A 27,919-nucleotide genomic window follows, 5' to 3' on the forward strand; every position below is an offset into this window, starting at 1 on the left:
ACACACCCAGAGCACAGAAAGACGTTTGACACGTTTTAATACAAAATAAGTTACAAATGAGAGGCTGGTATTTACAAGGCAGTCACCCCAGCATCGCAGAGTCTGGCTCTAGTGGATTACCGCCCAAGTGTCACAAGCCTGGATGGAAACAGAAGAGTTCAGGCTGCACACATCATCTCCAAGGTTCGAGTATGCAGTCGGCAGTGACCTGTATATCGCGTTCAGGCATCATCACTGCCAACCTCCCTCCCGCAGCCCCAGACAGCGGCCTGGGCCCAGCAGCTGCATGTGTGCCTTGGGCAAAGATGGGAGGGGCGGGGTCCTGACAAGGGACTCCTTGGGCCCAGGGTGGGCAGCCAGGAGGATGCAAGTTTATGACGGCTGTTGGCTCTCTTGGCCCTGCATGGACGTGAGGCTCCTTCAGCTGAGCCCAGGATGTGGCCTGTGCCCCAGGGGCATCCACACCACTCCTGCCGCTGCAGCAGACTCAAAACTCCTGGCCCCTTCCAGCACGCCTAGGATGACAACCTTGGTCTTCCCAAGCTCCTGCCTCAGCTCTGCTGCTGCCCCCTCCCACAGCGGTCTCCCGGATCCCCTGGAGCCAGCTCTGCCAATCACAGTGCCTCCACAGGGCTTCCCTCTGCTAGGCCCAGGGGCCCAGGCCCCAGGACCCCATGGGCTTCCACTCCCTGCGGCAGCCAGCTTGTCCCTCAACCATGAGGCAGAGGCCATAGCTGCCTGTCCTGGGCTCTTCAACAGCCCGACCTCCACTCACATCTCCAACCTCCAATACACGACAGACCTGCCCATGTGCCAGGGCCAGGAGGACGAAACAGTGAGCTTGCCCTTGAGGACAAAAGGCACGGCAGGTCACTGTGGCGGTGTCACAGGGACGGCATCAGGCACGGCAGGGGCCCAAGCAGGCGTGGGGAGTCAGGCTTCAGCGTCTAGGGCACAACTGCACTCAAGCATTTGTGCAAACTGACCCCGAGCCATGTGGATGGAGCAGAAGGCTCAAGCAGCCCAGGATGGAGGTGGCGTAGACACCTGCCCACAGAGGGTCCACTGGGGGTACCAGGTGGTGGGAGCACAGGAGCACCAGCCTGTCATGTAACCTTCACCCACCGCCTCCTTGCACCCTGGGGGAAGGCAGGGTCCTCCACTGAGGCACATGGTCCAGCAGCAGATGGCAGAAGGCACCACCACTGCCCCATGGGAGTGGGCTGTGTCCCCAGCAGTGAGGCCCACATCCTGACCCACCTCGGGCCGCCACCTGGGAGCCCGTGGCACTTGGGTGACCCTGCTGCCTCCTGCCCCACCACCCACCCTTGGGGAGCTGTGGGCCTGGCATCCTCTAACCTGACGCTGTCCTGCATCCTCCTGCCAAACTGGCTCCAGGACGGCCCATCTGGGTCTCGGGGGTGTGACACCCGAGTCGGAGCACAGCCCTGCCCAGGGGTCCCTATGTCCTGCCCTCCAGGTGACGGCCACCTCTGAGCTCAAGCACATTACCTCCACATCCCTAAGCAAAACTCCTTAGAGAATAAACTGCGTTTTTAAATCTCTGCCTGTTTCTGAGAATGATTTCCGCCAACGTGGGAATGAAGCCACGACTGAGTGGCCCCTACACTGGATCCCAGGGGTACTCACCACGCAGCTCATGAGGAGACTGGAATTTTCTTCTGTCCCATCTGTGACCAAAAACTCAGGCGTGTGGGGACAGTGTGTGCTGTGCTCATTCACGCTGCGCTCCAAGCAGCCACGAAGCGTCTGCTCAGTCAGTTCTGGAGACTGCAAGGGAAGCATGAGACGGCAACCTGATCCCAGTCGCCTCCCAGGTACAGCCTGAGAACCCCGATTCCCCACACCCCTGTGGGGGACCAGGAGGGCACGGGGCCACCGGGCTTGCTGATGCCCTGGCACCTCTGCCTCTGGGAGCTGGCAATCTGGGCCATTCCATATATGTTCTGGGCCCCAATCAAGGAAGAGGGAAAAAAAACAAAGTGGTTTTTTTTTTTTAAAAAAAACAATAGGAAATGGAATGTTTAGGAAACACTCAAAAAGATAAATTGTTTTAAAAAAAAAAAAAGCTGTTGAGTTACATGAAAGATGGAGAGGGCAAAATCCTGGATGTGCACTTAGCTTCCAGGCACACTTTCCAGAAACAGCCCTGGGAACACAGGCCAGGCCTTCTCAGAGGAGCTGGTGGGAAGGCCTCCTTGCTCCTGGGGCCTGGCAGACATCGGCACGTCTGAGCCCTGCTGTGAGCGGTTCCTTTTCCCCACTTTCCACCTGAAGCCAGCCAGCAAACCTCCAGCCCCATCATGGCGGTGAAGAGGCACCTTCCGTATTTCACGGCCCCTGAAGCCTACTCTCTGAACACGGTTGTGTCCTCAGGTGCAGAGAATGCTTGCAAAAGGCCCGGTACCATGTTCCCGGGGCTCACGGGCCCCGGCACACCCATCAGTGGGGGGCCAAGTGCCAGGCCAGCGGGGATGTGGGCACCACAGCTGGTTCCAGCTCCCCGGGGGCCTGACTGTGCCGCCAGGAGAAGCACCATTGGCTCCAGCAGGGTGGCAAGGGTTCAGGAAGGCAGATTCGTGCGAGAGGAGGGCAACACTCACCTGGGAAGAGAGGTAGAGGCCACACGGACACATGGCCACGCCACCTGATACCCTCAGATTGTACCTGGAAGCACAGTGGGGATCACAGAGCACTGGGGCCAGCATACCGGACCCCAAACCTTTCCAGATGACCCATTTTCCGGGGGAGGTGCCACTCACCTTGGAGTGGAGGGGGGGGGAGTCCCAGAATGCCCAAGGGTTTGAGAACTCACTTTGTGCACACGGGACACACGAGAGCATTTGCCTCCCACTCGGCCAGCATGACACGCAGACACTCTTCATCAAACTGCAGGCTCTGCTCGTACTCAGTGAGGATGGACCGTTCTGTGGGGAAAGTGCAGCTGTGGTACTCATGGCACTCTCCCCAACCACCCGCCTCTCCGCCAAGCCTCACCTACACCCGACAACACTCCGGACCATGCCACCCACTGCACACTATTTACCATGCAGCCAGCCTCCCTCCCCCTGCCTGTCCTGCGTATGAGCACAAGCTGCAGGTGAAGCGCTGGGGGACAAGGTAACAAGGCCCAGGAGCATCCCCGGAGGCTGCAGGAGCAGAGCTGTAGGTAAGAGAGGGGATGCTGGCTGGGCACTAACTTCCAGCCTCCAATGTCCACATTCTCAGTCTGCACTGTTCACAATCCGTGTTCGTCCACACGGCAAACACACCACAACGCCAAGTATGCAGCAGGAAGGAGCCCAATGAGCTCACGATCCATACATCCCAGCAGAGTGAGCCAGGCACAGGCTGCAGCCCACACTAGTCCTGCTTCGGTCTTTCAAATAAAGTCCTATTGGGACCCAGCTATGCTTATCAGGTCCATGGCTGTTTTCACAGCACCCAAGGACTGAATCATTGCCGCAGGGACCGCGTGGACCACAAGGCCTCAGATATTTACTCTCTGGAGCATCACAGAAAGTCCGCTGGTCCCTGCTCTAGAGTGTTCCTAATGACCGCCGAATACGTACATCATCACCACTGCACACTTGTTAGCTAAAGGCTCCGCAGAAGAACCTAGAGTCCTAAATTCTGCTGCAAGATTGGAATTAGAGGGAACAGGTAGGGGAGATCAAAAAACAAACAAACAAACAAACAAACAAACAAAGCCACAAAACCGTGTTGGAGAGAAGGCACTTGAATGAGGTGACATGCGAGCTCTGGTCACGACTGCGTCTTGTAAGGCGACAGGACAAGTATTCATCTATCAGTAGAGACTAATGGGAGGACCGAACACACACAGGACCTGGCCTCGCCACACCCAGCCCCCACCACTAGCTGCACAGTGGAACGAGGAGTCTGGGCACCAGGCCAGAAGCCAGCCAGCCACGGTGTCAGAGTAAAAGCAGACTTCTGACAGCAGCCTGATGTCACAAGTGGAGGCAGGGCCGTGGAGAACTAATTCTGCTCTGAAAGCAGTCAGCACTCAAGCAGCTAGACACAGGTAGAAGGACTCTCCCAGAGGTCACCTTGGTCAGCCAGCTCCTGCTGGATCTCCTCGAGCACAGCCAGGTCCATCAGCTCCTCCAGCTGCAAGAGAAAGCGGGCTGATCCGAGGTTTGCAGTCATGACCAGGCAGCAAGCCCCATGATGACTCATGCCTGGGAGGCTGGCTTGAGGAATTGGGATTCAAGAGACAATCAGTCCACCCTTCAGTAGGATATGCTGACCATGTGGTAATGGGATCCTGTTGAGAAGCCATCAACAAACCACCAAGGAACAAAAGGCCCAAATTTGGGGGAGCTATGGCACTGCTGAGCAGTGTTCCTGGCCCCCAGGAACCTCACTTTGGCCTCTGCAAAGTGGGAGGAAAGCTGGATGGGCTCCTGTGAGCACCGTGATGTGACTCAGACGTGTGGCACATCCAAGGACATCTGGGGACACCTGATAACACATCCTCATGAGACACTCTGATGTTTTCAGGGCAGTTTGCTGATGTTTTCTTAGACTGTCCTCACAATGCTGACAACGTTCTCTTCACTGCCTTACAGACATGAAAGCAAAGCTCAGAGGCTCAGGACAGTTAAAGAGTCCAGAGCGAAACCAGGGTCAGAATTCCACAACTACGGACTTCCAAGCTAGTGCTTTTCCTGGCACACGGTAAACGGTTTCCTATCCACACCCAGCCCCCGACACTGGTTGAGGTTAGAATCAGAAAGCCGCTGGGCTCCCTCAAGAGACTGTTAGCCCATGCCTGTGGAATCAAAACTTTCATGGTAGGGAGCCTAGGAGTGGGCAAGACGTCTTTATTTTTGGTTTCATGAGACACGGTGATGCAGCAGGTTGGTAGTCTGGTGTGGACGAACCGTGAATCTAGAAGAGTGGAACTTTATTTTTTTTAATTTTTAAAAATTTATTTATTCATGAGTGACAGAGAGAGAGAGGCAGAGACACAGGCAGAGGGAGAAGCAGGCCCCATGCAGGGAGCCTGACGTGGGACTCGATCCTGGCTCTCCAGGATCACACCCTGGGCTGAAGGCAGACGCTAAACCGCTGAACCATCCGGGCTGCCCCTAGAAGAGTGTAACTTTAAAGGTCGAAGAGCCTGCATCAAAGGTGGTTGGAATCCCGACTGGACGCTGGAGGGTGGGTGGGTTCGGAGGACTTGAGGAGAGAGGTACAGAGAGGACTCTGGGCACTGCTGGTGCTGTAGCGCCCTCCCTGAAACACAGATCCCAGCCTGACCTGACTCAAGGCTTCCGGGCAGCGCTCCATGGACTGCAGAGCATGCCACTCTTCTTCCATCACTTCTTGCACCAGAAGGGTGCTCTGAGCTCTCCTCGACACACTGCCTCCAGCCTGACGGTATCTGTTCAGCAGCTTGTCCCGACTGTTTCTCATTCTCTCCAGGCATCCCTGGGAAGGAGAAAGACGGAAGTGAGTTGGCTAAAAAAAAATAATAATAATAAAAATTCTAGAGGTGCCTGGGTGGGTCTGTCCGTGAAGCATCTGCCTTCGGCTCAGGTCATGATCTGGTCCTGGGACGCTGGGGGGGCAGGGGGCAGAAAGAGACAGCATTTCCTCTGTGGAAGCCCAGCGTCGCCCCCCCAGCACCGCCCCCCGTACACTCCCCCCAACGCCCCGCCCAGCGCCCCTCCCTCAACCCCGCCCCCCAGCAGGTGGTGCCGGGGGCGCACAGGTGCACTCGCGGCGTGTGGGGCCTCGCACGCAGAGCCCAGAGGTTCCGGGGGCGCCCGGCCCGGTGCAGGTCCAGCCCAGCTCATCCCGGTCCCCGCCCGGTCCCGCTCCCGGTCCGCTGGGCCCGGCTCTCCGGCACCTGCCTCTCCGGCGGCTGCCCGGGCGGATCAGGGCAGTGACGGCGGCCCAGCCAAGGCTCCCCGGAGCCCACGCCCACCTGCCGGAAGGCGTCCTTCCACCGCGGCGAGCCCACCGCCTTGTACAGCGAGCGGCGCCCGGAGCCCGGCGCCTCGGCCATCTCTCTGCAAGCGTCGCCGCCAGGAAGCCGCGCCCCCCGAGGGCGCGCAGGACCCTGGGAATTGTAGTTTGCGGGCTCTCCTCGCGCGCGCCCGCGGGGCGTTCTGGGAACGGCCGTCCCACCTGCCAGCCCCGCACGGAGACGGACTGGGGCGACCCCGAGGATGCGTGGCCACGGTGGCATTTGTGAGGTCAACCCAACCTGGACTAAGGGAGGTGCGTCTAGGCTTAGACTAGTGTCCGAGCGGCAATCAGAGACGCAGGTCTCCGGCTGCGCCCCGAGGGCTGGCCTTCCCTCAGCGCTGCCCCGGCCTGATTGGCGGCCCTCCCCTCCCGGGCCGCGTGCGTCCGGGCGTTCCGCTCGCTGATTGGCCGGAGCGCGGCCCGCCGGCCGCCGATTGGCTGTGCTCCGCGGCGCGCGTTGTCACTGGGGGGACGCGCGCAGTGGGGCCAAGATGGCAGCCGCCGAAGGGCCCACGGGTGACGGGGAGCCGTGGCAGTCCTGGCTTCCCAACCACGTCGTGTTCCTGCGGCTCCGCGAGGGGCTGAAGACCCACGGCCCGGCCGAGGCTGAGAAGCCGGCGTCTTCGCCGTCGCCCTCGTCGCCGCCGCCGCTGACGAGGAACCTTGTCTTGGGCCTGGGCGGCGATCTCTTCCTGTGGGACGGCGACGGCAGCGCCTTCCTGGTGGTCCGCCTGCGAGGCCTGGGCGGCGCGGGCGACGAGCCCTCCTTGTCCCAGTACCAGGTAGGGCCTCACCGGGGGCCGGCAGCGGAGGGCGCGGGTGTGCCCAGCACGGGTGCCCCGCAGGTGTGCGACGCAGGTGTCAGCCCTCGTCCTCTAGGGCGGCCGGTTCGGGCGGAAGTTGCCTCTTGTCCTCTTGCTTCCGTTCTCCTCATGGCCACTTTGGCAGCCTCTCCCGGGTTTCGTTCCTTGGTCAGAGGTTTGCCGCCTCCCGCACGCTCTCGGGGTGCTGCGGTTCTTGGGGGGCCCGGGGGAGGGAGGGACCGTGGGAAAGCCAGCGGTGCGGGTACTTGGAAGGAAAACAGGTGAGCGGAGACAGACCGTAGGAGGTGGGTTCTGAGAAACCCGCCGGATCACAGGGACAGTCCTGACTCTCCTGGGGTTGGTGTGAGCAGCAGTCAGGTGGGAGATCTGAAAGCGGCCAGTCTCCAGTTTTGTGCCTGACGTGGACCAGGAATCCCTGGTAATTCTTTTTTTTCCTTTCTGGAAAATGAGCCCATTCCCAAAGTTGGGAGACAGTTTTTGTTTTGTTTTGTTTTGTTTTTTTAAGATTTTATTTATTTATTTATGAGAGAGATGGAGAAGCAGGCTCCCTGCGGGGAGCTCGATGTGGGGCTCAATCCCAGGACCTCGGGTCACATCCTGAACCAGAGGCAGATGCTCAACCACTGAGCCAGGCAGGTGCCCCCAGGTTTGTTTTTGTTTTTTAAAGATTTTATTTATTTACTTATTTATTCATTCATTCATGAGAGACAGGGGGAGAGAGAGAAAGAGAGAGAGAGAGAGAGAGACAGAGAAATAGGCCCCATGCAGGCAGCCCAATGTGGGACTCGATCCCCAGACTCCGGGATCATGCTCTGAGCTGAAGGCAGTGGTGTGTGTGTGTGTGTGTGTGTGTGTGTGTGTGTGTGAAGGTTTTATTTATCAGGTGCCCCCCAGTTTTGCTTGTTTTGATTAGCTGCTAGCATCTGAAAGCGGTGTAGACAGAAAGCATTCCAGACTTGCTGCAGCAGAACGTTGTTCTAAGGAAATGTGTACTTGTAATAAATGGATTCTGGCCTTTTAAAGGACTAAAAGATAAAAAGGTGCCCCCACCCCCCATCCTAATGCAGGGCATCTGTTGTGAGCCATTTGCCAAATCTTGTAAATGAGAAATGATCGGCTTTTGCTAGCTGTGTTTCTGCAGTTTTGAAAACAGGTCACAAGTCAACAATCTACTTTCTCTACTTTCTTTCTGCACACCCTGTTAGCAGCATTTGGAGCAGGCAAGACTAAATTGATTCATACTTGTCTTTTCTATACTGTAACCATGGCGGGGGGGGGGGCTGTCTTTCTTTGTTATTTTTGTATCCCCCCTCCTTCACTGGGTGCTCTCAGGAAATCCTAAAGGACTGTCAGGTGGGAAAGTGCTTAGCAGGAGTTGCAATTTTAAATAATAACAAAAGAATAGTGACTTTAGAAACAAAACCACCTAAGCCCTGTAATTACCACACTTGATCTCAGCTGTTTGGGTTGTAAATAAAGCAGGAGAGGATGGGGATTGAGAAGCCAGGGAAAAAAAAGAACCTCTGATGGGAGAACAACCTTTTGGTTGGAATGGGTGAAGGGACAGTCACCTGGGTGGCTCAACAGTTGAGCATCTGTCTTTGGCTCAGGTCGTGATCCCGTGGTCCTGGGATCGAGTCCCAGATTGGGCTCCCTGCATGGAGCCTGCTTCTCCCTCTGCCTGTGTCTCTGCCTCTCTCTGTGTGTGTCTCTCATGAATAAATAAACTCTTTAAAAAAAAAAAAAAGGAACGGGTGAAGGGTAGGCTTACAGAGCTCGGTGACAAGCAGTGGAGATCTCAGGGTGTTCAGAATGGTCTTGTTTAAAAAGATCCTGGCTGAGGGTGAGGATGAGATACGTTGGCTGTCTCGTGGTGTGTTGGGGAAAGTGGAAAAGACAGAAGATGGTGATGTGGTGGTCAGGAGAGAAGCAGGACAAGCCTGTGAGAAGTACGTTGTTCCGAGGGCTGGTAACGCTGAGAAAGCGGCTTATCAGAACCCCCAAAAACGCCACCACTCCATGGTGCAACTGCGTGGGTACAGCAGCGTTTCACTGGCCGCAGAAGCTCTTGAGGCTGTTCCTGTCCTGCTGGGCTGTTTCTTTTTTCCTTTTTTTTTTTTTTTCCCCAAGATTTTATTTATTTACTCATGAGAGACACAGGCAGAGACACAGGCAGAGGGAGAAGCAGGCTCCATGCAGGGAGCCCGATGCGGAACTCAATCCTGGGACTCCAGGATCACACCCTGGGCGGAAGGTGGATGCCAAACCGCTGAGCCACCCAGGGATCCCCAACTGGGCTGTTTCTAATGTAGCATCTCAGCTGCCATTTATGAACACTTCTGAGTTCTTCACTTCTTGCTTCACTAAAACTTATTGAGAGTCAGCAGGATGCCACATACTATGCTGAGGGTGAGAGAGGAAGACGCAGATCTCACAGTTGTGCAGAATGGTCAACTGAAAGGATGACCAGAATGCAAGGTGGTAAGAACCATGATAGAATTATCCAGAGTGTAGAGAAGATGCACGCACACTGGCCGGAAGATCGGGGTGATTGCTTTGGCGGTCTCCTGGACCATGACAGCCAGCCACAAAAGGAGAAGGAAGAGCTGTCGAGAGACACAGACTCACAGAGTGTGATGGCTTCGTGGAGACACAGCTGGCCTGGTGGTGTGTGGAGGCTGTCGGAGGCGGACTGGAGTTCAGTCATGGAAAGGGAAATTATGCGTACTATTTATTTTTAAGATAGGGAAATCTAAGAAAAGGGGGGGGGGAATCTGATGTGTTTTCTGTTACATTCCAGTCAGTGGTTAAAAATGCCCCATCGGTGAATAGCCACAGCGTTAGCACATAATTACCCAAAAGGCTTCATTGCTTTGCAGTTACGGGCACAGATGGGCAAGTAAAGCCGGGTCTGCTTCAGTTACTGTACAAACTGCACTGTAATGCTAGGGCCTTCAAGTGCCTGCCACGTATATTTACATTGAAATGAACCATTTTGACCAGTTTGCTTTCATTTCCAGAGATTGCTCTGCATAAATCCACCCCTGTTTGAAATCTATCAAGTCCTGTTAAGTCCGACACAGCATCATGTAGCACTTATAGGAATAAAAGGCCTCATGGTGTTAGAACTACCTAAAAGATGGGGGAAGAATTCAGAATTTGAAGGTGGAAAATTAGCAGTGAACTGTAGGTAAGTTGTGTTTCCACTGAGTTTGGTCTAGTTTGTGATACATATGGACAGTTGTTCCAGACCTGTGGTTCTCATGCTGCATTTTCTGTGCTGCTGCTCCAATACCACGGGTCCCCAACTGGTCTACACGTGGGCTTTCGGCTGTCCCGTGTATAGACCCATGCAATTCTGCCCATTGCTGTCTCACCGCAGTTCAGCTCATCCGCGTGGGCAGAGATATGATAACTTTTGAAAAGTGGCTAGCCTGTGAGGCAGATGATCTGTTTAACTAAGTTAGATTTTTTTATCTTTTTCAACAAATCTCGAAAAGTGAGAGTCTGAAAGACCTGCTGGAAAGAGTATAAGGTAGAAATCACCTTTAGCTCCACAACGTTCCCTTTCCCATATCTGTTTCCTCATTTGCACAATCAGAGGGGTAATATTTACCCTGTCATTCTCTTACCAGGTCACTAAAGGGATCAAGTCAGTTAGGAAATTTGAGTCACTTGTAAAGTATAATATAGTCTGTGACTTAGAAAATGTTTTTATTTTGATCCTCACTGATATCGATGCAACAGATGCTCTGAGTGCTCTTCTCAGCAAGATTTGAGAGAAAGAAATTTGAAGAGCAAAGAATGTTAAAATAGATTTTCCCTTAGAAGGTTTTTCATCCACATTCTACAAAATGTTTTGGAAAAACTGTTATTTTTATTTTAGTACCACTCCCATCGCTGAGAGATTTTTCACCAGTTCTACTTCTCTGACTCTGAAGCATGCGGCCTGGTACCCAAGTGAGCTGCTGGATCCCCACATTGTGCTCTTAACGTCAGACAATGTAATAAGGTAAAGCATGTTTTTAACTCTTGTAGCTTTGTGCGGGGAAGTCTGTGGTCCTGTTTGCTGGCTGCCAGCCCAGGGCACCCCTGGACGGGTCACCGGGTGTCGGCTTACTGTGTCTCAGGGCTGTTGTAACCACTGAGGCAGAGCTGCCCATATGACTGGCCTCAGATGCCTTCATTACTGCTTGTCCCCTCAGCCAGGCCTCCTACCCCTCCTTCCCTGACCTTCCTGAGAGAGCCCCTCTCGTCCTGTTGCTCTTCTGGAGGCGATGCACCATAAGAAGGTGAGAGAATAACTGGGAGTTCAGGTGTGAATTCTTGTCCCAGTGCCCCTTCTGTCCTGGGGATCTTAAACTTTAGGGGGCCTCAGTTTCCAATTTTGTAAAATGAGCCAGTTTAATCTGACAGGTTTTGGTCTCTATGATTAAATGTCCTCAATCTGCAGAGATTTCTGTAATATAATTAGTTATCGTCCTGGATCTGCCATATGTTAAACGTTTATTGGGGAGACTCGGCAGAGGTAAAGATCATTTTATTTTTCCTAATCACTGCTTTTAACTGTGCTCTACTAGATTCTCCTCCTCTGCTGAGCACTTTGCCCTTCCTGGCCTTTTACATAATCTCATAGCTGTCTGCTGACTTGTAGTTATTAAAATTTGGTGTGTCCAGTTTAAAACGCTGATGTCCAGTCCGTCCCAGCTCTGAGTCCCGGCTGGTCACACAGACCGGACGCTGGTGGGCGTGATGCAAGTAGAGAGGGCACGATCTGCTCTGGCTCTTGTTTCTGTACGGCACCTTGAGAGCCCTGGGCCCTTGTCGGGATGGAGTATCCTCGCACTCGCGATGCAGCCATTGTGGTCTTTCCTGTGGAGTCGTGATGATTCCAGCGTCCTCTCCTCTGCCCTCCGAGGGTGACGGGGACCCGGGTATCTGTTCCATGGCCCTTTCTTTTCTTTCTTTTCTTTCTTTTCTTTCTTTCTTTTCTTTCTTTTCTTTCTTTTCTTTCTTTTCTTTCTTTCTTTTCTTTCTTTTCTTTCTTTTCTTTCTTTCTTTCCTTTCTTTCCTTTCTTTCTTTCTTTTCTTTCTTTTCTTTCTTTTCTTTCTTTTCTTTCTTTCTTTCTTCCTTCCTTCCTTCCTTCCTTCCTTCCTTTCTTTCTTTCCTTCCTTCCTTCCTTCCTTCCTTCCTTCCTTCCTTCCTTCCTTCCTTCCTTCCTTCCTTCCTTCCTTCCTTCCTTCATGAGAGACACAGAGAGGCAGAGGGAGAAGCAGGCTCCATGCAGGGAGCCCAATGTGGGACTCAATCCCAGGTCTCCAGGGCTGCAGGCAGTGCTAAACCGCTGCACCACCGGGGCTGCCCTCCATGGTCCTTTCTTACACCATTCCAGCCCACCTCCATTAGAAGTTTCCTATGAGGGATGCCTGGGTGGCTCAGTGGTTTAGCGCCTGCCTTCAGCCCAGGGCATGATCCTGGAGACCTGGGATCAAGTCCCGTGTCGGGCTCCCTGCATGGAGCCTGTTTCTCCCTCTTCCTGTGTCTCTGCCTCTCTCTCTGTCTCTCATGAATAAATAAATAAAATCTTAAAAATAAATAAGAAGTTTCCAATGAGAAGCAGATACAGTGTAGCATATTCACATGCTCCCAACCCTAGGGTGTGGCTCCTCAGGTTCACTCAAAAGCTCCCTTCCCTTGGGTGCCTCTGGTTTCTTGCACCATGGCTGGCATTCGCCAGGACGCCTCTAAATCTGCCTGAGTGTCTCCCCACCCATTTGGCTTTGGACTTGGGGCCAAAGAAGGAAAGGGATGCTCTCCCGCCACAGAGGCTATGCTGTACATGGAAGGACTCCTGATGCCTGCCCGTCCTGGTCTTAGGTTTTTGGGTTTAAGATTATATTTATTTGAGAGAGAATGTGTGCTCAGAAGGAGCGGAGGGAGAGGGAGAAGCAGACTCCCTGCTGAGCAGGAAGCCTGATGCAGGATTCGATCCCGGGATCTGGACCTGAGCTGAAGGTAGACGCTTCACTAAGTCCCCCAGGCGCCCCTCCCACAGGCTGAGATCTTACACCTGAAAGGAGGTATCTGGTCTCAAATGTTGAAGGTTCTTTTTTAAAAATGGCATATTTGGGACCCCTGGGTGGCTCAGTTGGTTAAGCCTCCGACTCTTAATTTCAGATCAGGTTGTGATCTCAGGGTTGTGGGATCGAGCCCCGTGGTCTGGATGCTGGGTGTGGAGTCTGCTCAAAATTCTCTCCCTTTACCCCCCCCCGGCCCCGCCTCCACCCCCTGTTCTCTAAAAAAAAACGTAAAAAATAAATATAGGGTATTTGTCACTTCTCTTCTCCGAAGCTCTGGACCCTGTTGACAATTACAATGCATCCTGTCTGGTTCTTACATGAGGTTTAAAGTCAGTAGTGCTTGCAGGCAGCCAGGAAGACCACAGTGTGTGTGTATATGTGTTCAGTTGGATCACGTTTTCTTTCTTTCTTTCTTTCTTTCTTTCTTTCTTTCTTTCTTTCTTTCTTCCTTTCTTCCTTTCTTCCTTTCTTCCTTTCTTCCTTTCTTCCTTTCTTCCTTTCTTCCTTCCTTTCCTTCCTTTCCTTCCTTTCCTTCCTTTCCTTCCTTTCCTTCCTTTCCTTCCTTTCCTTCCTTTTCTTTCTCTCTCTCTCTCTCTTTCTTTCTTTCTTTCTTTCTTTCTAGATTTATTTATTTATTTATTTATTTATGATAGAGAGAGAGAGAGAGAAAGAGGGGCAGAGACACAGGCCAAGGGAGAAGCAGGCTCCATGCCGAGAGCCTGATGCGGGGCTCGATCCCGGGACTCCAGGATCGCGCCCTGGGCCAAAGGCAGGCCCCAAACCGCTGAGCCACCCAGGGATCCCCTGGATCACGTTTTCATTAAAAACATTTATTAAATGGCATTTTACTGGTAATGGAACAAAGTTTAAAACTGAGGCTAGTCAAAGTAAGTGATTAATGATTGATGAGGACTTTATAACTGTTATATAACTATATAACTGATGTTGGATTGCTAATAATATTATTGGCCTTTTGAAAACTGTTTAACTGTAGCCACATGTACTGTGAAATTTTATTTTAAATGATTTTGGTAAAAACAAAAAACTTTGCAGTTTGGGAAAGTAGGGGTGACATGATGTTCTGTCTTTGTGTAACAGCAGCATGTGTAGACTAGAGGCTGAATGATCTACTCTCTGTGGCCAGTGGATGTATAAAGCATTGAGATGTGCTCTTCTCTGATGAGGTTCAGTGGGCAGGGGGCAGAGATAGGCAGTTGGGTGGCGCCTGGATGGCACATGGGTGCCCAGGGACCTAGGAAGGGAGAGACAGGGGCACAATGTGCAGCAGGCCAGTGAGGATGTTGGAAACAATAGAGAGTGTTTCTGGATGTCACACAGACACCCTGCTTGGTTGTTGTGAGAGAACAGATGTAGTGGGCTACTCCACAAACAAATGGATGTGAAACCCGTAGGCAGTGGCTCAAGCCATGATTACACAGAGAGAAGGGCAGTTGCAAAATGAAGGAATCCTAAGTGCGGTCTCTCCTCTTGCTTGCTAGGATTTACTCTCTGCGTGAGCCTCAGACACCCACCAGGGTCATCGTGCTTTCAGAAGCGGAAGAGGAAAGCCTGATACTCAATAAAGGGTAAGTTGTTATTTGTGTCCTGAAGAGTTTTTCTCATTAATTCATCGCCAACCAGCAAGCTCTCCGTGGTGTGAGCAGTGAGCAAAAGCAGGCGATGTGCTGAAGTCACTGTAATGAGTAGCATGAAACAGGCACCCTGTGGGACTGTGGATAAGGGACTAAGTTAGGACATTTCAGAGGTTCAGGGTGAGCTTGGGCAGACCGTGCACATCCCAGGCTGTCCATCCGCAGAGCCCGGCACAGCACAGAGATAGCCCTGCTGCTCCTCCCGGGCCCAGCTCCCTTTATGGTTTTTTACCCTCCTCAGTGAGGCCCTGGCTCCTCTTACCACTGACAGAATCACCCTTGGAACTCTCCAGCCCCGTCCTCAGGCCTCCTGATGGGCCTTGCCCAGCCTGTGCCTGGATGTCAGTGTCCTAGCACCCCACGTGGGGAGTGGCCACCGCTAGAGCTGCCCAGGAGCCGAGCCGTGTGTCTGGAGTCAGGGCCCCTCCCCTGCGGTATGTTTGCGAAGCTCCTGGTCCCCACGACAGACATGGGGTATGGATGGGCCATGGTGGAGCAGGCGGCTTGTTCAGCCGGATCCGGCCTCTGCTTCGGTGTGGCAGCTGTGTCTGGGCAGCAGAGCCTTGTTTCCATGACTGCGCCTTTCGAGAATACAAAATAGGGCCCGGGAGCGTGTACGTAGGGGGCTCCCGGGTCACTGAAGTCTGACCTCTGCCTGTTGACCCACCCAGGCAGTCCTTCGATTCTGATTCACCTTCCCACATGATCAACAAGCTGAGCTGTGTTCCTGACACAGTGGGACTTGCTCTCAGCAGCTGTAGAACATTGTATCTTAGCCGTGTTTATTGTTAACCTTATATTGAACTGGAATCTTTTTGGATAACTAGTTATACTAAACTGCAAAATACAAAGACGGATTGTTGTATCAGTTGATTTTCTTGATTAAAAGATAGTATGTATTTATTACAGAAAATCAGGAATATCTACAGAAAAACAGTGAGGAGAAAATGAGATCTTTTGTGATCTCTAGTCTCTCCTCCCACTTTGGGTATAAAGCAGGTTGTTCTGTGTCCCTGCTGCCCCAACCCCACTGATTGCCGGGAGTCTCTACCACCCCCCAGAACCCCCCACCCGGGACTGCCCTGCCCGCCCCTCGGCAGCCCCTCCTGCCAGCGTCTGTGCCCTGGCTTCGAGCTCGGCCACCTCGGCCTCCTCATTCTTCAACCTCTGACAGCACCCGCCTGAGTGTACGCAGAGCCTTTGCACGTTGGCTTTCCTGCATGAGCACGGGCACACTTTCGTCTTCCTGGGATCTGTGCTCAGACCTCACCGTGGCAGGGTCCTTTCCAGGCTACCCGGTTGGCATGCGTGCCTTGACATGCTCCCAAACACGCTTCGTTTGTCTTCCCCACATCCTTCACTCACATGGTCAGGCCCACGTGGACCTCACCATGTTCACAGGTCCTGTGGCAGTGCCCAGCAAGGGCAGGTGCTCAGTGACTGCTTGTGCGAGGACCATGTCCTCCACTCAACAGGGTTTCGTGTTTCCTTCCCCTCCTTTTTTTTGCAAAGATGTTATTTATTTATTCATGAGAGACACAGGGAGAGAGGCAGAGATACAGGCAGAGGGAGAAGCAGGCTCCCTGTGGGGAACCCAATGTAGGACTTGATCCCAGGACCCCAGGGTCACACCCTGAGCTGAAGGCAGATGCTCAACCACTGAGCCGCCCAGGTCCCCCTCCTTCTCTTTTGTGTTCATGCATCTCTGTGTTCTTACTGTGTGTGTGAATTTAAGCTGCTCAAGGTTGAAGCCGCGCTGTGTGGGTTCCATCCCCACTCCCTGTTATTGGACCTTTTGTTTTCATTCTTGTTTTCAACCAGCTGATTTTTAAATGTCTTTCCAGAAGGGCGTATACTGCATCGCTGGGGGAGACAGCAGTTGCATTTGACTTTGGGCCACTGTCGGCAGTCTCGAAGAGCATGTTTGGGCAGAAAGGCAAAGGGGATGTCGTAGCGCACCCATTGTACATCTTGTATGAGAACGGGGAAACCTTCCTCACGTACCTCAGTCTGGCGCACAGGTGAGTGGAGGGGCGGCTCGCCGCACACCATCACAGGGGATCTGGGGTCCGTGGTTGCGGTGTACGGATATGTGGCCACCTGGCAATGCTCGGTGTGCGTATTTTGGAGAAAGCCCGGCACCGATCATTTGACCTATGATTTCCTCATAGTGAAGCACAGAACTGTCGTGCATCTAACGTGAATGGGGCATAAGGGTACGGTCACACCCGGTAGTCTGGTGTAGTAAGTCCCAGTTGTGCAGAAAAGACGCGTGTGCACGTGAAGGAACACATTTAGTGGCACAGAGATCATAGGAGCTCTGAGGAAGGAGAGCTAGATCCCCATAAAGAAGGCAGGGCGTTTTTGGAGAGACAGACTTGTGTCTCACACAGAATTGCAGGGTTGAGGGCCAGGGAGGGGCAAGCACACCAGCCCCAGGGCATGTCCTGGGGTGTCGGCTCAGTGAGGAGACACCTGGGGCAGGAACAGCAGCCTCAGGCACTGCTGTCAGACATGAAGGTGGAAGGAGCTTCTGGGGAAGATCTGGTGGCGTTAAACCCACAGTTGCAGGCAGGAGGACACGGTGATGGCTTCTGACAGGGGTGGGGGGGTGCGTTAGGGCCGGGCTGGGGGAATGATGAAAGCCGCTCCTGCCCGCATGGGGCCGTTGGCAGCAGAGGTGCTGCCCGCAGGGTGGGGTCCAAACCCCGGCACAGACCCAGCGTGGTTGCGGGGGGTCATTGTGGGGCAGGAGGGGGCATGCGGGCCCGGGGTGGAGGTGGACGGTGAAGTGAAGACTAGGAAGCTCACCTGTTGCGGTGAGAGGCGGGAGGGTAAGAATCAGGGCAGGTTTGACCAGACCAAGGCTGAACACTGCCGTTCACTCCTGAGCCATGTGAATGGGTGGTAACCTGGGCCGGCCTGTGGCTCCTGTCCCCCCCCCCCCCCAGCAGTCTTGCAGTGGGTGGGGGCGGCGGGGGCAGCAGGGTGGGAGGGACGGGCGGGGGAGCGGGTGGCGGAACGCTGGCCTGGCTGGGAACACGGAAGCTTGGACCCAAGGACCCGCGGCCGCATCCGGGGAGGAAGTGGCTCCAGAGGGACTGGAGGGTGTGCAGGGTCGTGAGGACCTCTCCTATTGGACTCTCCTTGGCCCGGGTGTTCTCACTGTCCACACATGACCCCCCTGGGGGCAGTGTGTGTCCATGCTGACACTGTCAGCCTCTCCTTGCCCTGTCGCCTTAGCCCAGAACCAGAAACTCATCATCTGCATTCTCTTACATCCAGCCCTATCCCAGATTTATGGGTCTTAGCCTGAAAATTGAATGCAATTTTGAATTGAATGCAAGCCCCCTCATTCCCCGGCCCCTTATCCTTGCTTCACACCCTCGTCATCTTCTGCCTAGACCCTGCTTCTCTCCACCAGCGGCCCTGGCCCCCTGTCGTCCCCCCCTTGGCTGCCCTTGTTCTGTCACACTCATCCTGATGACACGGTCACTCAGCGGGGGGAGTCTGAGCACCTGACTGTGGCTCCTGAGATGGCCGCTCCCACTGCCAGTCCTGGACTCCTGGACTGTGTGCATTGCCTCCCATTGACAGAGCTGGGTTTCCTTCCTGTTGGTCCCTATCTTCATGCTTCCAGAACTTTTTAGAGCTTCCAGCGTTGAGAACCTCCTCCCAGAATGTACCCTTTCCCATTGATCTTACTTATTTTTGGTACCTTTCTTAGCTCACTTTCTTTTAAGATTTATTTGTTTATTTTAGAGAGGGCACATGAGCAGGAGGGGGAGAGGGAAAGTCTCTGACTGTGCTGAGCATGGAGCCCAATGTGGGGTTCAATCTCACAACCCTCAGATCATGACCTGAGCTGAAACCAAGAGTCAGACCCTGAGCTGACTGTGGCCCAGGCGCCCCCTTGCCTCACTATGTGCCTGTGAGTGTTCCTTTGTGTGTTGTAAAGCCCTGCATTATCGTGTTCAGCACATACCTGCTTCCGCAGCTGAATCTCTGTCCCTTGGGGGTCACCCAGCACTCAGTGTTTGTCCACTAAACATTGGGTCTGAAGCCCCAAACAGATGCTACGTTTCCCAAGAAAACACAGAGTCTGGGCAGTGGTCGAAGCGGGCCTAGTCCAGCGTGTTCTTATCCGCATGCAGTGGTGGGCGGATGGGGCCTGCGACAGGATCCTGGGGCGCACCAGACACCTGAGACAGAAGGCAAGAGAGGTGTGCTCGGGGAGCCAGAGCTGCGGGGGTTGCGGGGTGGGGACAGTTGCCACTACCCCAAGGGACAGGCAGCGGCTGGGCAGCTACGCGGCTGTGGGTGTAGCTGCATGGGGCCCGCTGGGACCTAGTTGGCAGGTAGCTTTGGGGCAGTGATGACGAACAAACTGGTATCTCAGCCTCCAGGCTGGTGAGGTTGTTTTTTTTTTTTTTAATTTATTTTATTTTATTTTATTTATGATAGTCACAGAGAGAGAGAGAGAGAAGCAGAGACATAGGCAGAGGGAGAAGCAAGCTCCATGCACCGGGAGCCCAACGTGGGATTCGATCCCGGGTCTCCAGGATCGCGCCCTGGGCCAAAGGCAGGCACCAAACCGCTGCGCCACCCAGGAATCCTGGCTAGTGAGGTTTTGAGCTGAGGAGTCCGGGTTGGGGGCTGTGCTGTGGGGAGAGTTCAGGCCCTGCACACTAGTGAGCACTAGTAAGCATCCTCCCATCCCCATCACAACAACCAAGAATGTTGTTAGATGTTGTCCGTGTCCCTTCGAGGTTACATGCAGTTGAGAAGCACTGGAGGGGAGAGCTCAGCGGGAAGGTGCGCAGACGTCAGGGCATCAGGCTTTGGGATCACAGTCGAGGTGGGTCACCCACAGAACGCGTGCAGGCTGGGGCGATGGCCTGCTCTCCTCCAGCTGTGCCCGCCACAGTGTCCCTGTCTCCCTCAGCCCGGGGACAGTCGGAAAGCTGCTGGGCCCATTGCCCATGCACCCTGCAGCTGAGGACAACTATGGCTATGACGCGTGCGCCATCCTCTGCCTGCCTTGTGTCCCCAACATCTTGGTGATCGCCACTGAATCGGGAATGCTGTATCACTGCGTCGTGCTGGAGGGGGAGGAAGAGGACGACCAAGTGGTGAGCCCGGCTTCTAGCCGTGAAGCCCCCAGGGATCCTGGGGACACACAGGGGCCCTGCAGTCATGGAGTTGGCTCTGGTGAACCACTGACGTGCCAGGAGGAAGGGAGGCCTCGCCCCTCCTCCAGGAACACCAAGAATGGGTAGGCTGGGCTGGGGGGTGTGAGGGCTGAGGTGGCTGTGCTCCTTCCACAGTCAGAGAAGTCCTGGGACTCCAGGGCTGACATCATCCCTTCCCTGTACGTGTTCGAGTGCGTGGAGCTGGAGCTCGCCCTGACTCTGGCGGCCGGAGACGACGAGCCCTGTGACTCTGACTTCTCTTGTCCAATCAAACTTCACAGAGGTAACGTTCCTACACTGACGTGGTCACATGCCCTTCCCGGCACTTTGCCCTGCGGTTCCAGGCTCTGTGGCCAGATCCGCCCCCATGGAGAACAGGGAATGTTCCTGGTCCAGTCCTGAGCCAATTTCATGACCCAAGTTCCTAAATGTACATGAACTGTAACAAACTTTATTTTTTTATTTTTTATTTTTTTTAAATTTTTATTTATTTATGATAGTCACAGAGAGAGAGAGAGAGGCAGAGACATAGGCAGAGGGAGAAGCAGGCTCCATGCACCGGGAGCCTGATGTGGGATTCGATCCCGGGTCTCCAGGATCGCGCCCTGGGCCAAAGGCAGGCGCCAAACCGCTGCGCCACCCAGGGATCCCTGTAACAAACTTTAAAAGGAACTTTGAAAATCAAATGATAATACGCTTCAAGATAATCACTTTAAAGCGTTTTTCTTCACTTTAGAAACATCATAGCCTCTTCTTACTCCCAGACTGGGTTTGAATGCTGTCATTTTAATCTTTTTTTTTTTCTTTTAACTTACTTGGGTTGGAACTGGGTCTTTCCAGCACCTTCTGTGTTCATCTGGGGAGCTTTTGGGTAGAATGCCGAGCCCCTGGTAGCCTGTGCCATTGGGACACTGAGGGGCTCAGTGCAGGGGGTCTACCGCCCCCTGAACTGGGGGCATGGTTCTGACATCAGTCAGTGTGGGGTCAACCTCTGGAAATGGCCGGGATGACATGAGATGACCTCTGCGGTCCCTCTGACATAGAGCCCCTCGATCCCACTGCTCTTGCACCGCTTCTTGCCGTTTCCTTTCGGTTTCCTGGGCCCGGTGAGACAGGCGCTCAGTCTGTGGCTGCCTGGCCTCTGCTCGCCGCCCCTGGGCCAGCCTGCAGGAGGATCTGGCTCAGCTCTGCAGAGCGTGCATCTTAGGAGGAGGGCTCTTATGCAGGGAGCATGACAGCGGTGCTCGCAGGGCACGTCTGGAGTCGAGAGGGAGTCTGAGTGTTAAGAGTCAGAACTTTACAGCCTAGGACGCTGAGACCAGAGGGTAAGGTCTCCTGAGAAAGAGAACAGGTCTTTGGGAAATCTTTTTTTTTTCCCCAAGATTTTATTTCTTCATGAGAGAGGCAGAGACACAGGCAGAGGGAGAAGCTGACTCGCTGCGGGGAGCCCAATGCAGGACTCGATCCCAGGACCCCAGGGTCACAACCTGGGCCGAAGGCAGATGCTCAACCGTGGAGCCACCCAAGTGCCCCCCAAAATTTTTTTTAAGATTTTATTTTGAAGTCATCTCTGCACCCAACAGGGAGCTCGAACTCACAACCCCAGTACGCTGCTCCCTTGGAGTCAGCTGGGCTCCCTGAGGGTTGCATCTTGAGTCAGCTTTAGCATGTAAATTGTTTCTGTATCTGTTTTAGTTGTGTGGTGTATTGAAACTACTGAATCATAGCAGTGAATATTCAGTCCCAGAGAGTCTTACTGGTGCTAGATCTCGGAAGAAGTTTTCACTGAAATTATTTAACGGTTCCTCATATTTCTGAGTGTAAAGATAGAGGATCCTCTGGGTGCCGGGGTGGCTCAGTCAATTGAACATCTGACTCTTGGTTTCAGCTCAGGTCATGATCTCTGGGTCCTGGGATTGAGCCCTGCGTCAGGCTCCCTGCTTGGCGGGGGGTCAGCTTGGGATTCTCTCCCTCCTCCCACCCCCTAACTCTCCCTTGCACGTGTGCACCTGTGCTCTCTAAAATAGATAAGTAAATATAAAGGATTGTCAAACAAGAATTGTATTTAAAAACCCACCAACATTTACTTGGGGCGCCCGGCTGGCTCATTTGAAGGAGATATGATTCAACCTCAGGGTTGTGAGATCAGGCCCCACGCTGGGAGTAAAGCTTACTTAAGAGGAAAAAAAAATTCAAATCTAAAACTAAAGGTAAAATTCCACCTGCGCCCAGATGCAGCGACGGGACTGTCCGCTCAGCGCTTGTCCTCAGGACCTTTGACTTACTTGAGCAGGTTCTCAGGAGGGATGTGTGTGCATCTATGTGTCTCCAGAGCTGGAACCTTTCTTAGGCACCGTTTTATTTTGAAGAACTGTAAATAAATGCACAGAGATGGACAGAAAGGCAGCAAGTATTTCTGTCTCGGTGAACTCTTCTCTTACTGTTGGGAAGTAACGTTTGAGTTGTGTTTATTACTTTTAAAAATAGTTACAATAGATTTGAAAATCAAATTCAGATTTTAAAGTTTCAAAACCCCCTGACACAGGCCCATAGCACGAAGGTCCCATAGACCTTCTATTGCTTCTGTCACAGATGTTTGTGGGCTGCTGGGGCAGATGTCCGTCTTCTGACTGTGACCTGGGTATCATGTGTGATTCCGTTTGCAGATCCCAAGTGTCCCTCAAGATACCACTGTACTCATGAAGCCGGTGTACACAGTGTCGGGCTTACTTGGATTCATAAACTTCACAAGTTCCTTGGGTCAGGTGAGTTGAGCTTTTCCATATGTTTCCCCGATTCTCCCAAAATGTAGTTTGGAATTGGGGAACCAGGCTGGCTCAGTCCGTTAAGCATCAGATTCTTATTTCAGCCCAGGTTGTGATCCTCAGGGTCGTGGGATTGAGCCCTGGGTCAGGCTCTGTGCTGGGCGTGGGTTCTGCTCAAGATTCTTTCTCTGCCCCACCCTGTCCCCCTAGCACATGCACACATACTCTCTCTTTCTCCATCTCAAATAAAAGTTTGGAACAAAAATAATGGAGAAAAACCAATGAAATCAAAAAGATGGTTCTTTAAAAAAAAAAAAAAAAAAAAGATGGTTCTTTGAAAAAATTGAGAAAATTGAAAGACCTTAGGCCAGACTGACCAAGAACTGAATGAGACGACTCAGCCGCCTCCTGTTGAGGCTGGCAGAGGAAGCATCGCCACCGCCCTCCCCGGAGTGGGACTCAGGACCGAGGTGTCTGTGACCGCCTGGCACCAGGATGACAGGGACAGACTCCTAGAGATGCAAATTCCCTATGCCGATTGAGGAGGAAGCTGTGTCGGACTAGCCCTATAACCAGTGGAGAGATCGAAATAGTGATGATGGGCAGCCCGGGTGGCTTAGCGATTTAGCGCCACCTTCGGCCCAGGGCCTGATCCTGGAGACCTGGGATCAAGTCCTGTGTTGGGCTCCCTGCATGGCGCCTGCTTCTCCCTCTGCCTGTGTCTCTGCCTCTCTTTCATGAATAAAGTCTTTAAAAAAAAAAAAAGCCACAACCCTGTCCTCACACATAACATGAGGACGATGCAGAACGAGTCAGAGACACCACGGACGTCTCTGAGGAGGACGGTGCTGGGAAAGTGAAAGGAATCCACAGGATGGCAATCAACATCTGTAAATCTCGTACCTGACAGTGGACTTGGAGCTAGGGCACGGAGGGCACCTGCAGAACTCAGATATGTGAACACAGAACCTCGTTTAAAAACCGGACAAAGATTTGAGTAGACATTGTTTCTTTGAGGAGGTTCAAACAGCTAGTAAGCACATGCCAGCATGTTCCGTGTCATCAGTCATGGAAGGGAGACATCACAGAATTGCCCAATACGTGCCTGTTTATGTGGCAGAAACGAGAACCAACAGGACAGTGTCATCAGGACAGGGCTCGCAGACATGGAAAGCAGCGCCATGCTGAGGGCTGGTCCTCAGGTGACCCAAGTTGGGTTACGAGACCCATGAGCAGGTGCCAAGCAGCCGGGCTCCATCCCCCGTAATCAGGCGGTCATCCATCTGACCGTGTCACCTCCAGCAGTGGAAAGGGACAATGTGGGGCTCAGGCTGCAGCACGGGAGGCTTGCCCCACAGCTCCCTGTCACCGCTCCCTGTCCCCACTCCCTGTCGGGTGACTGCAGACCTGAGCTGCCCAGGAGGGAGCTGGGGGGTGGGGGATGGGACAGGGGCCAGGGCCGGGCCACTGGTGGAGCTCAGGTGATTGCTCACGGGCGTGGGGCTTTCCTGTGGGTAACAGAAAGACTTTGTTTTAAAGATTTTTAATGTAATTGAGAGAGTGAACAGAGCGAGCCAGAGAGAGGACAAGGGGCAGGGAGTGGCTGAAGGAGAGGGAGAAGCAGACCCCCATGGAGCAGGGAGCCCAACCGCGGGTAGAGCCCCCGGGATCATGACCTGAGCCGAAGGCAGATGCTCAACCCCTGAGTCCCCGGGCGCCCCAAATAAAAAGCCTGAGGTTTCTGTGGCGGCGGTGCCATCATGTCCCGTGATCCAGTAAGCACCTTGCACCACACACCCTGAGGCTGGGTTGTGTGTACCCAGAGTCACATTTCAGGAGCTGGCCCAACGCCGCCAGGTGTGTGCGGGCATGAGGCTGACCAGGAGCCGGGCTGGGACTGTATCCTGCACAAGGGAGCCCCGCTATCGGATGCTGAGCGGGGCAGGGAGGCCGGAGTGTCACACGCCTGGCCAGGCCAGCTGCAGGGGACTGGACGGGGACTATTGTCTGCGCACTCACCTGCGCCCCTGTCCCTTTCCCTACAGACGAGGAGGATAAGGACAGTCTGCAGGAGCTCGCTGCCGAGCAGAAGTGCTTTGTGGAGCACATCCTCTGCACCAAGCCGCTGCCCTGCAGGTGAGGTCTCAGGTCCTGCGCCCCTGCCTCACTGTCACCCTGCCAGCTCCCGGTCTTTTTGGTGACTGAGTTTGCGCTAGGGCTCCCCCGAGTCCCGTCTGATGGAAGGCTCTCCTGCTCTGGGTCACATGGGGTTCCTGGGTTGTCCATGTTTCTGATGGAGACTAACAGTTGGTGCACATTCAGTGACTAAAGGGAAACATCTAGAATGACTGCCAGCTTTGTAGGCGGGGTGACTGCCTGACTGTGACGCCCTTCGGACAAATGGGGACAGGGGGAAGGGCAGACTCCGGCGTGTGAGTGTGGGAGTGGGAGCCAGGACTACAGGGAGGGCACGTGGGGAGGGTGCAGGATGGGGACAGGTGGGGTCTGGAGCAGCCCTTTGGGGAGCAGTGGGGGACGGGGAGCATGACCCCTGGGGGCGGGTGTTTCAGAGGCTGGACCAGCCTTAGAGCCCGAAGAGTCAGGGTAGAGTCTGGTTCCGGGGCGGGGAGGAATGGTGATAGTAGGTAACAAATCCTATTTGCATATGTTTCTCAAACAGGTAAAGTTACATGTGTCTCCTAGGAGTGAGGGCACGAATTGCCACCCAAGGACTGCAGCTGCCCCAGGGTTGGGGTGGGGGTGGGAGTAGGGGTGGGGAGCGGGTGAGCAGGGAGGTCACCCTGGAGGAGGCTGGTGGGTCAAGGAGTGTGTGCCCCTCCATGTGCAGATTTCATGCTGAGAACAGGAGGTTTTCCTGCCCCCAGGCTCCCCTCTCCGCAGCTCCCTCCCAGAAGTGTGGTGGCAGCTGGAAGGGTGGGGGAGAGGAGCAGGAAGAAGGGGGGAGCTGGGGAGGTTGTGGGGCAGCGGCAAGGTGTCAGGTGCGGGGTCCCCTCGTGGGGCAGAACCAACACCTCAGCAAAGCCCGGGGACCCTCGGGTGTGGTGTGCATTCCTGAGCCCTGGTGGCCGCCTGGACCTGACGTAGAGCAGCTGCTGGTTCCCGGGAGACAGGGCTGTGCTCCTTGTGGCTCCCACCCTGATGCCGCTGGGAGACCTGGACACCCAGTGCGACCCCTGCGCTCCTGCAGGGAGCGTCCCCAGGCAGCATCAGCCCTGCGGTGGTGTCGTTGCAGGCACCCGGCGCCCATCCGCGGCTTCTGGATTGTGCCTGACATCCTGGGGCCCACGATGGTGTGCATCACCAGCACCTACGAGTGCCTCATCAGGCCCTTACTGTGAGTCCCCTCCTGGCCCCCACGCTCCTGACCCTTCCACCGCTCCTGACCCTTCCACCGCCGCCGCGAGCTCCTGGGAGACGTGGGGGCTTGTGCTGCAAACGGCTGCGCTGCCTTTGTCGATTTGGGTTCTTTTTGGAAAAGACCACGTCCAAGATGTGTCAACAAACAGCAGCATCAGTAGAACAGGGGTGGCTTTCCCGCGGAAGAGTGCGTGTGGTCTTGTCCTGCACGGGGCACACCTGACGCTTCCGTGTGTTCTCACGGCTCTGCGTGGACGAGGCATCGCAGCGCGCATGGCCCGACCCCCTGACGGGGTTTGTTTGAGTCACGCCTGTTTTGCAGAAGCACAGTCCACCCGGTGTCCCCGCCCCTGCTCTGTACCCGGGAAGACGTGGCAGCGGCGGAGTCTCCCCTCCGCATTCTAGCTGAAACCGCAGATTCCTTCGAAAAGCACATCAGGAGCATTTTACAACGGAGCGTCGCGAACCCAGCCTTCCTGAAGTACGAGGTTGGGGGCATCCAGGTTTTAATGGGTTCCCTCCTCTGTTTCCATAAACCCCGCCCCTGGGGAGAGGGGCTGCGGGATGGTGTGATGGCCCGGAGGAGCCCTGGGACTTGACACCGTCCTTGCAGATCCGCGGACAGAGACATGGCCCCGCCCCCCGAGGAGTGCCTGCAACTCATCAGCAGAGCCACGCAGGTGTTCCGGGAGCAGTACATCCTCAAGCAGGACCTGGCCAAGGAGGAGATCCAGCGCAGGTAGGGCGGTGGCGGTGGGGACAGTGGCAGCGATGCACACTGGCCGGGCTGGCGGCGGCTGAATGCTCTCTGTTCCCAAGGGTCAAGTTACTCTGTGACCAGAAGAAGAAACAACTGGAAGACCTCAGTTACTGCCGAGAGGAGAGGTGAGAGCTGGGTCGAGGGGGGAATAGGGGTCGCCTGGGCCTCACTGTCGGGTGGACCCCAAGAGCCCCTTGCTTTTTACCACCAGGAAAAGTCTCCGGGAAATGGCGGAGCGCTTGGCTGACAAATACGAGGAAGCCAAGGAAAAACAGGAGGATCTCATGAACAGGTAGGAGCGGGGCGGTGAGGCACACAGGCCTCGGTGGGGCTGCCCCACGGACCCTGGGCTGAGACGCCCCCTTCCCACCACAGGATGAAGGCCGTGCTGCACCGCTTCCACACGCAGCTCCCGGTTCTCTCTGACAGTGAGCGGGACATGAAGAAGGAGCTGCAGCTGATCCCCGAGCAGCTGCGCCACCTGGGCAATGCCATCAAGCAGGTAGGCCAGGTGCTGGGGTGGAGCATGTGGTGCCCCAGGGTGTGGGGCATGCGGTGTCCCGGGGTGCAGGGCGCCGCGCAGCACACTGCAGCCCTGCGCGTGTGTTCTGACACCCGAGGTCACCATGAAGAAGGATTACCAGCAGCGCAAGATGCAGAAGGTGCTGAGCCCTCAGAAACCCGCCATCACGCTGAGCGCCTACCAGCGCAAGTGCATCCAGTCGGTCCTGAAGGAGGAGTAAGGGTCGCCGTCCACGGGTCCCAGAGCCCTGGGGTGGGGCCACCTCGGGCAGGGATCAGGGCAGAGAACAGCGGGAGGAGCCGACGCGGGACAGGGTGGTGGGGTGGAGGGGTTCCTGGGCAGCACGTGCACAGCCTCCAGCAGGGGCGCCACCATGGCGCGTTTGAGACACGTGGACGTCCTTGGGTGTCAGTGAAAGGGCTCATCCGTGGTCTGCGTTCCCGAGTGAGTGACTCTGTGGCCTTACAGGGGCGAGCACATAAGAGAGATGGTGAAGCAGATTAATGACATCCGAAACCACATCAACTTCTGATCTGCGGGGAGCTGGTGCCCGTGGAGTGGACGCGGGGAGGGGCTGACGGGCGCTGTTGATGAACTTGGCCCTGGTGATCTCTCCTACTTGTCTTACAAGGATTGAATAAATGTTTTTACTCATCAGTTGGAGCGTGCTTATAATCAAGCTGAGGGCAGGGCTGCGTGCACAAGGCCCCAGGACCTGGTAAA

At 54.6% G+C, this 27,919-nt stretch overlaps 2 protein-coding genes across 4 annotated transcripts; one reads left to right on the forward strand and one right to left on the reverse strand.

Moving 5' to 3' along the window:
• Nucleotides 1-20: 20 nt before the first annotated feature.
• RPAIN (RPA interacting protein) lies at nt 21-6,359 on the reverse strand. 2 transcript variants are annotated; one of them, XM_041772135.1, is made up of 7 exons: nt 5,978-6,359; nt 5,308-5,478; nt 4,092-4,152; nt 2,837-2,948; nt 2,625-2,688; nt 1,651-1,791; nt 21-138 (listed from the first exon to the last, which is right to left on the reverse strand). In XM_041772135.1, exons 1-7 carry the CDS (start codon nt 6,239-6,241, stop codon nt 109-111), a joined length of 843 nt encoding a protein of 280 aa, XP_041628069.1. In that variant the 5' UTR covers nt 6,242-6,359; the 3' UTR covers nt 21-108. The 2 variants fall into 2 exon arrangements, with proteins under 2 accessions (XP_041628069.1, XP_041628068.1); XM_041772134.1 differs by having other exon boundaries at nt 5,900-6,359.
• A 32-nt stretch (nt 6,360-6,391) lies between these two features.
• NUP88 (nucleoporin 88) lies at nt 6,392-27,853 on the forward strand. 2 transcript variants are annotated; one of them, XM_041772129.1, is made up of 18 exons: nt 6,392-6,803; nt 9,866-10,035; nt 10,732-10,857; nt 11,051-11,137; nt 14,426-14,512; nt 16,423-16,599; nt 19,524-19,710; nt 19,906-20,053; nt 22,437-22,535; nt 24,581-24,671; nt 25,789-25,890; nt 26,236-26,394; nt 26,527-26,652; nt 26,733-26,798; nt 26,885-26,965; nt 27,049-27,175; nt 27,294-27,412; nt 27,665-27,853. In XM_041772129.1, exons 1-18 carry the CDS (start codon nt 6,513-6,515, stop codon nt 27,726-27,728), a joined length of 2,307 nt encoding a protein of 768 aa, XP_041628063.1. In that variant the 5' UTR covers nt 6,392-6,512; the 3' UTR covers nt 27,729-27,853. The 2 variants fall into 2 exon arrangements, with proteins under 2 accessions (XP_041628063.1, XP_041628064.1); XM_041772130.1 differs by lacking the exon at nt 11,051-11,137.
• Nucleotides 27,854-27,919: the final 66 nt, after the last annotated feature.

This window comes from Vulpes lagopus, chromosome 10 (assembly GCF_018345385.1).
Source record: "Vulpes lagopus strain Blue_001 chromosome 10, ASM1834538v1, whole genome shotgun sequence".
NCBI classification, from domain to species: domain Eukaryota; kingdom Metazoa; phylum Chordata; class Mammalia; order Carnivora; family Canidae; genus Vulpes; species Vulpes lagopus.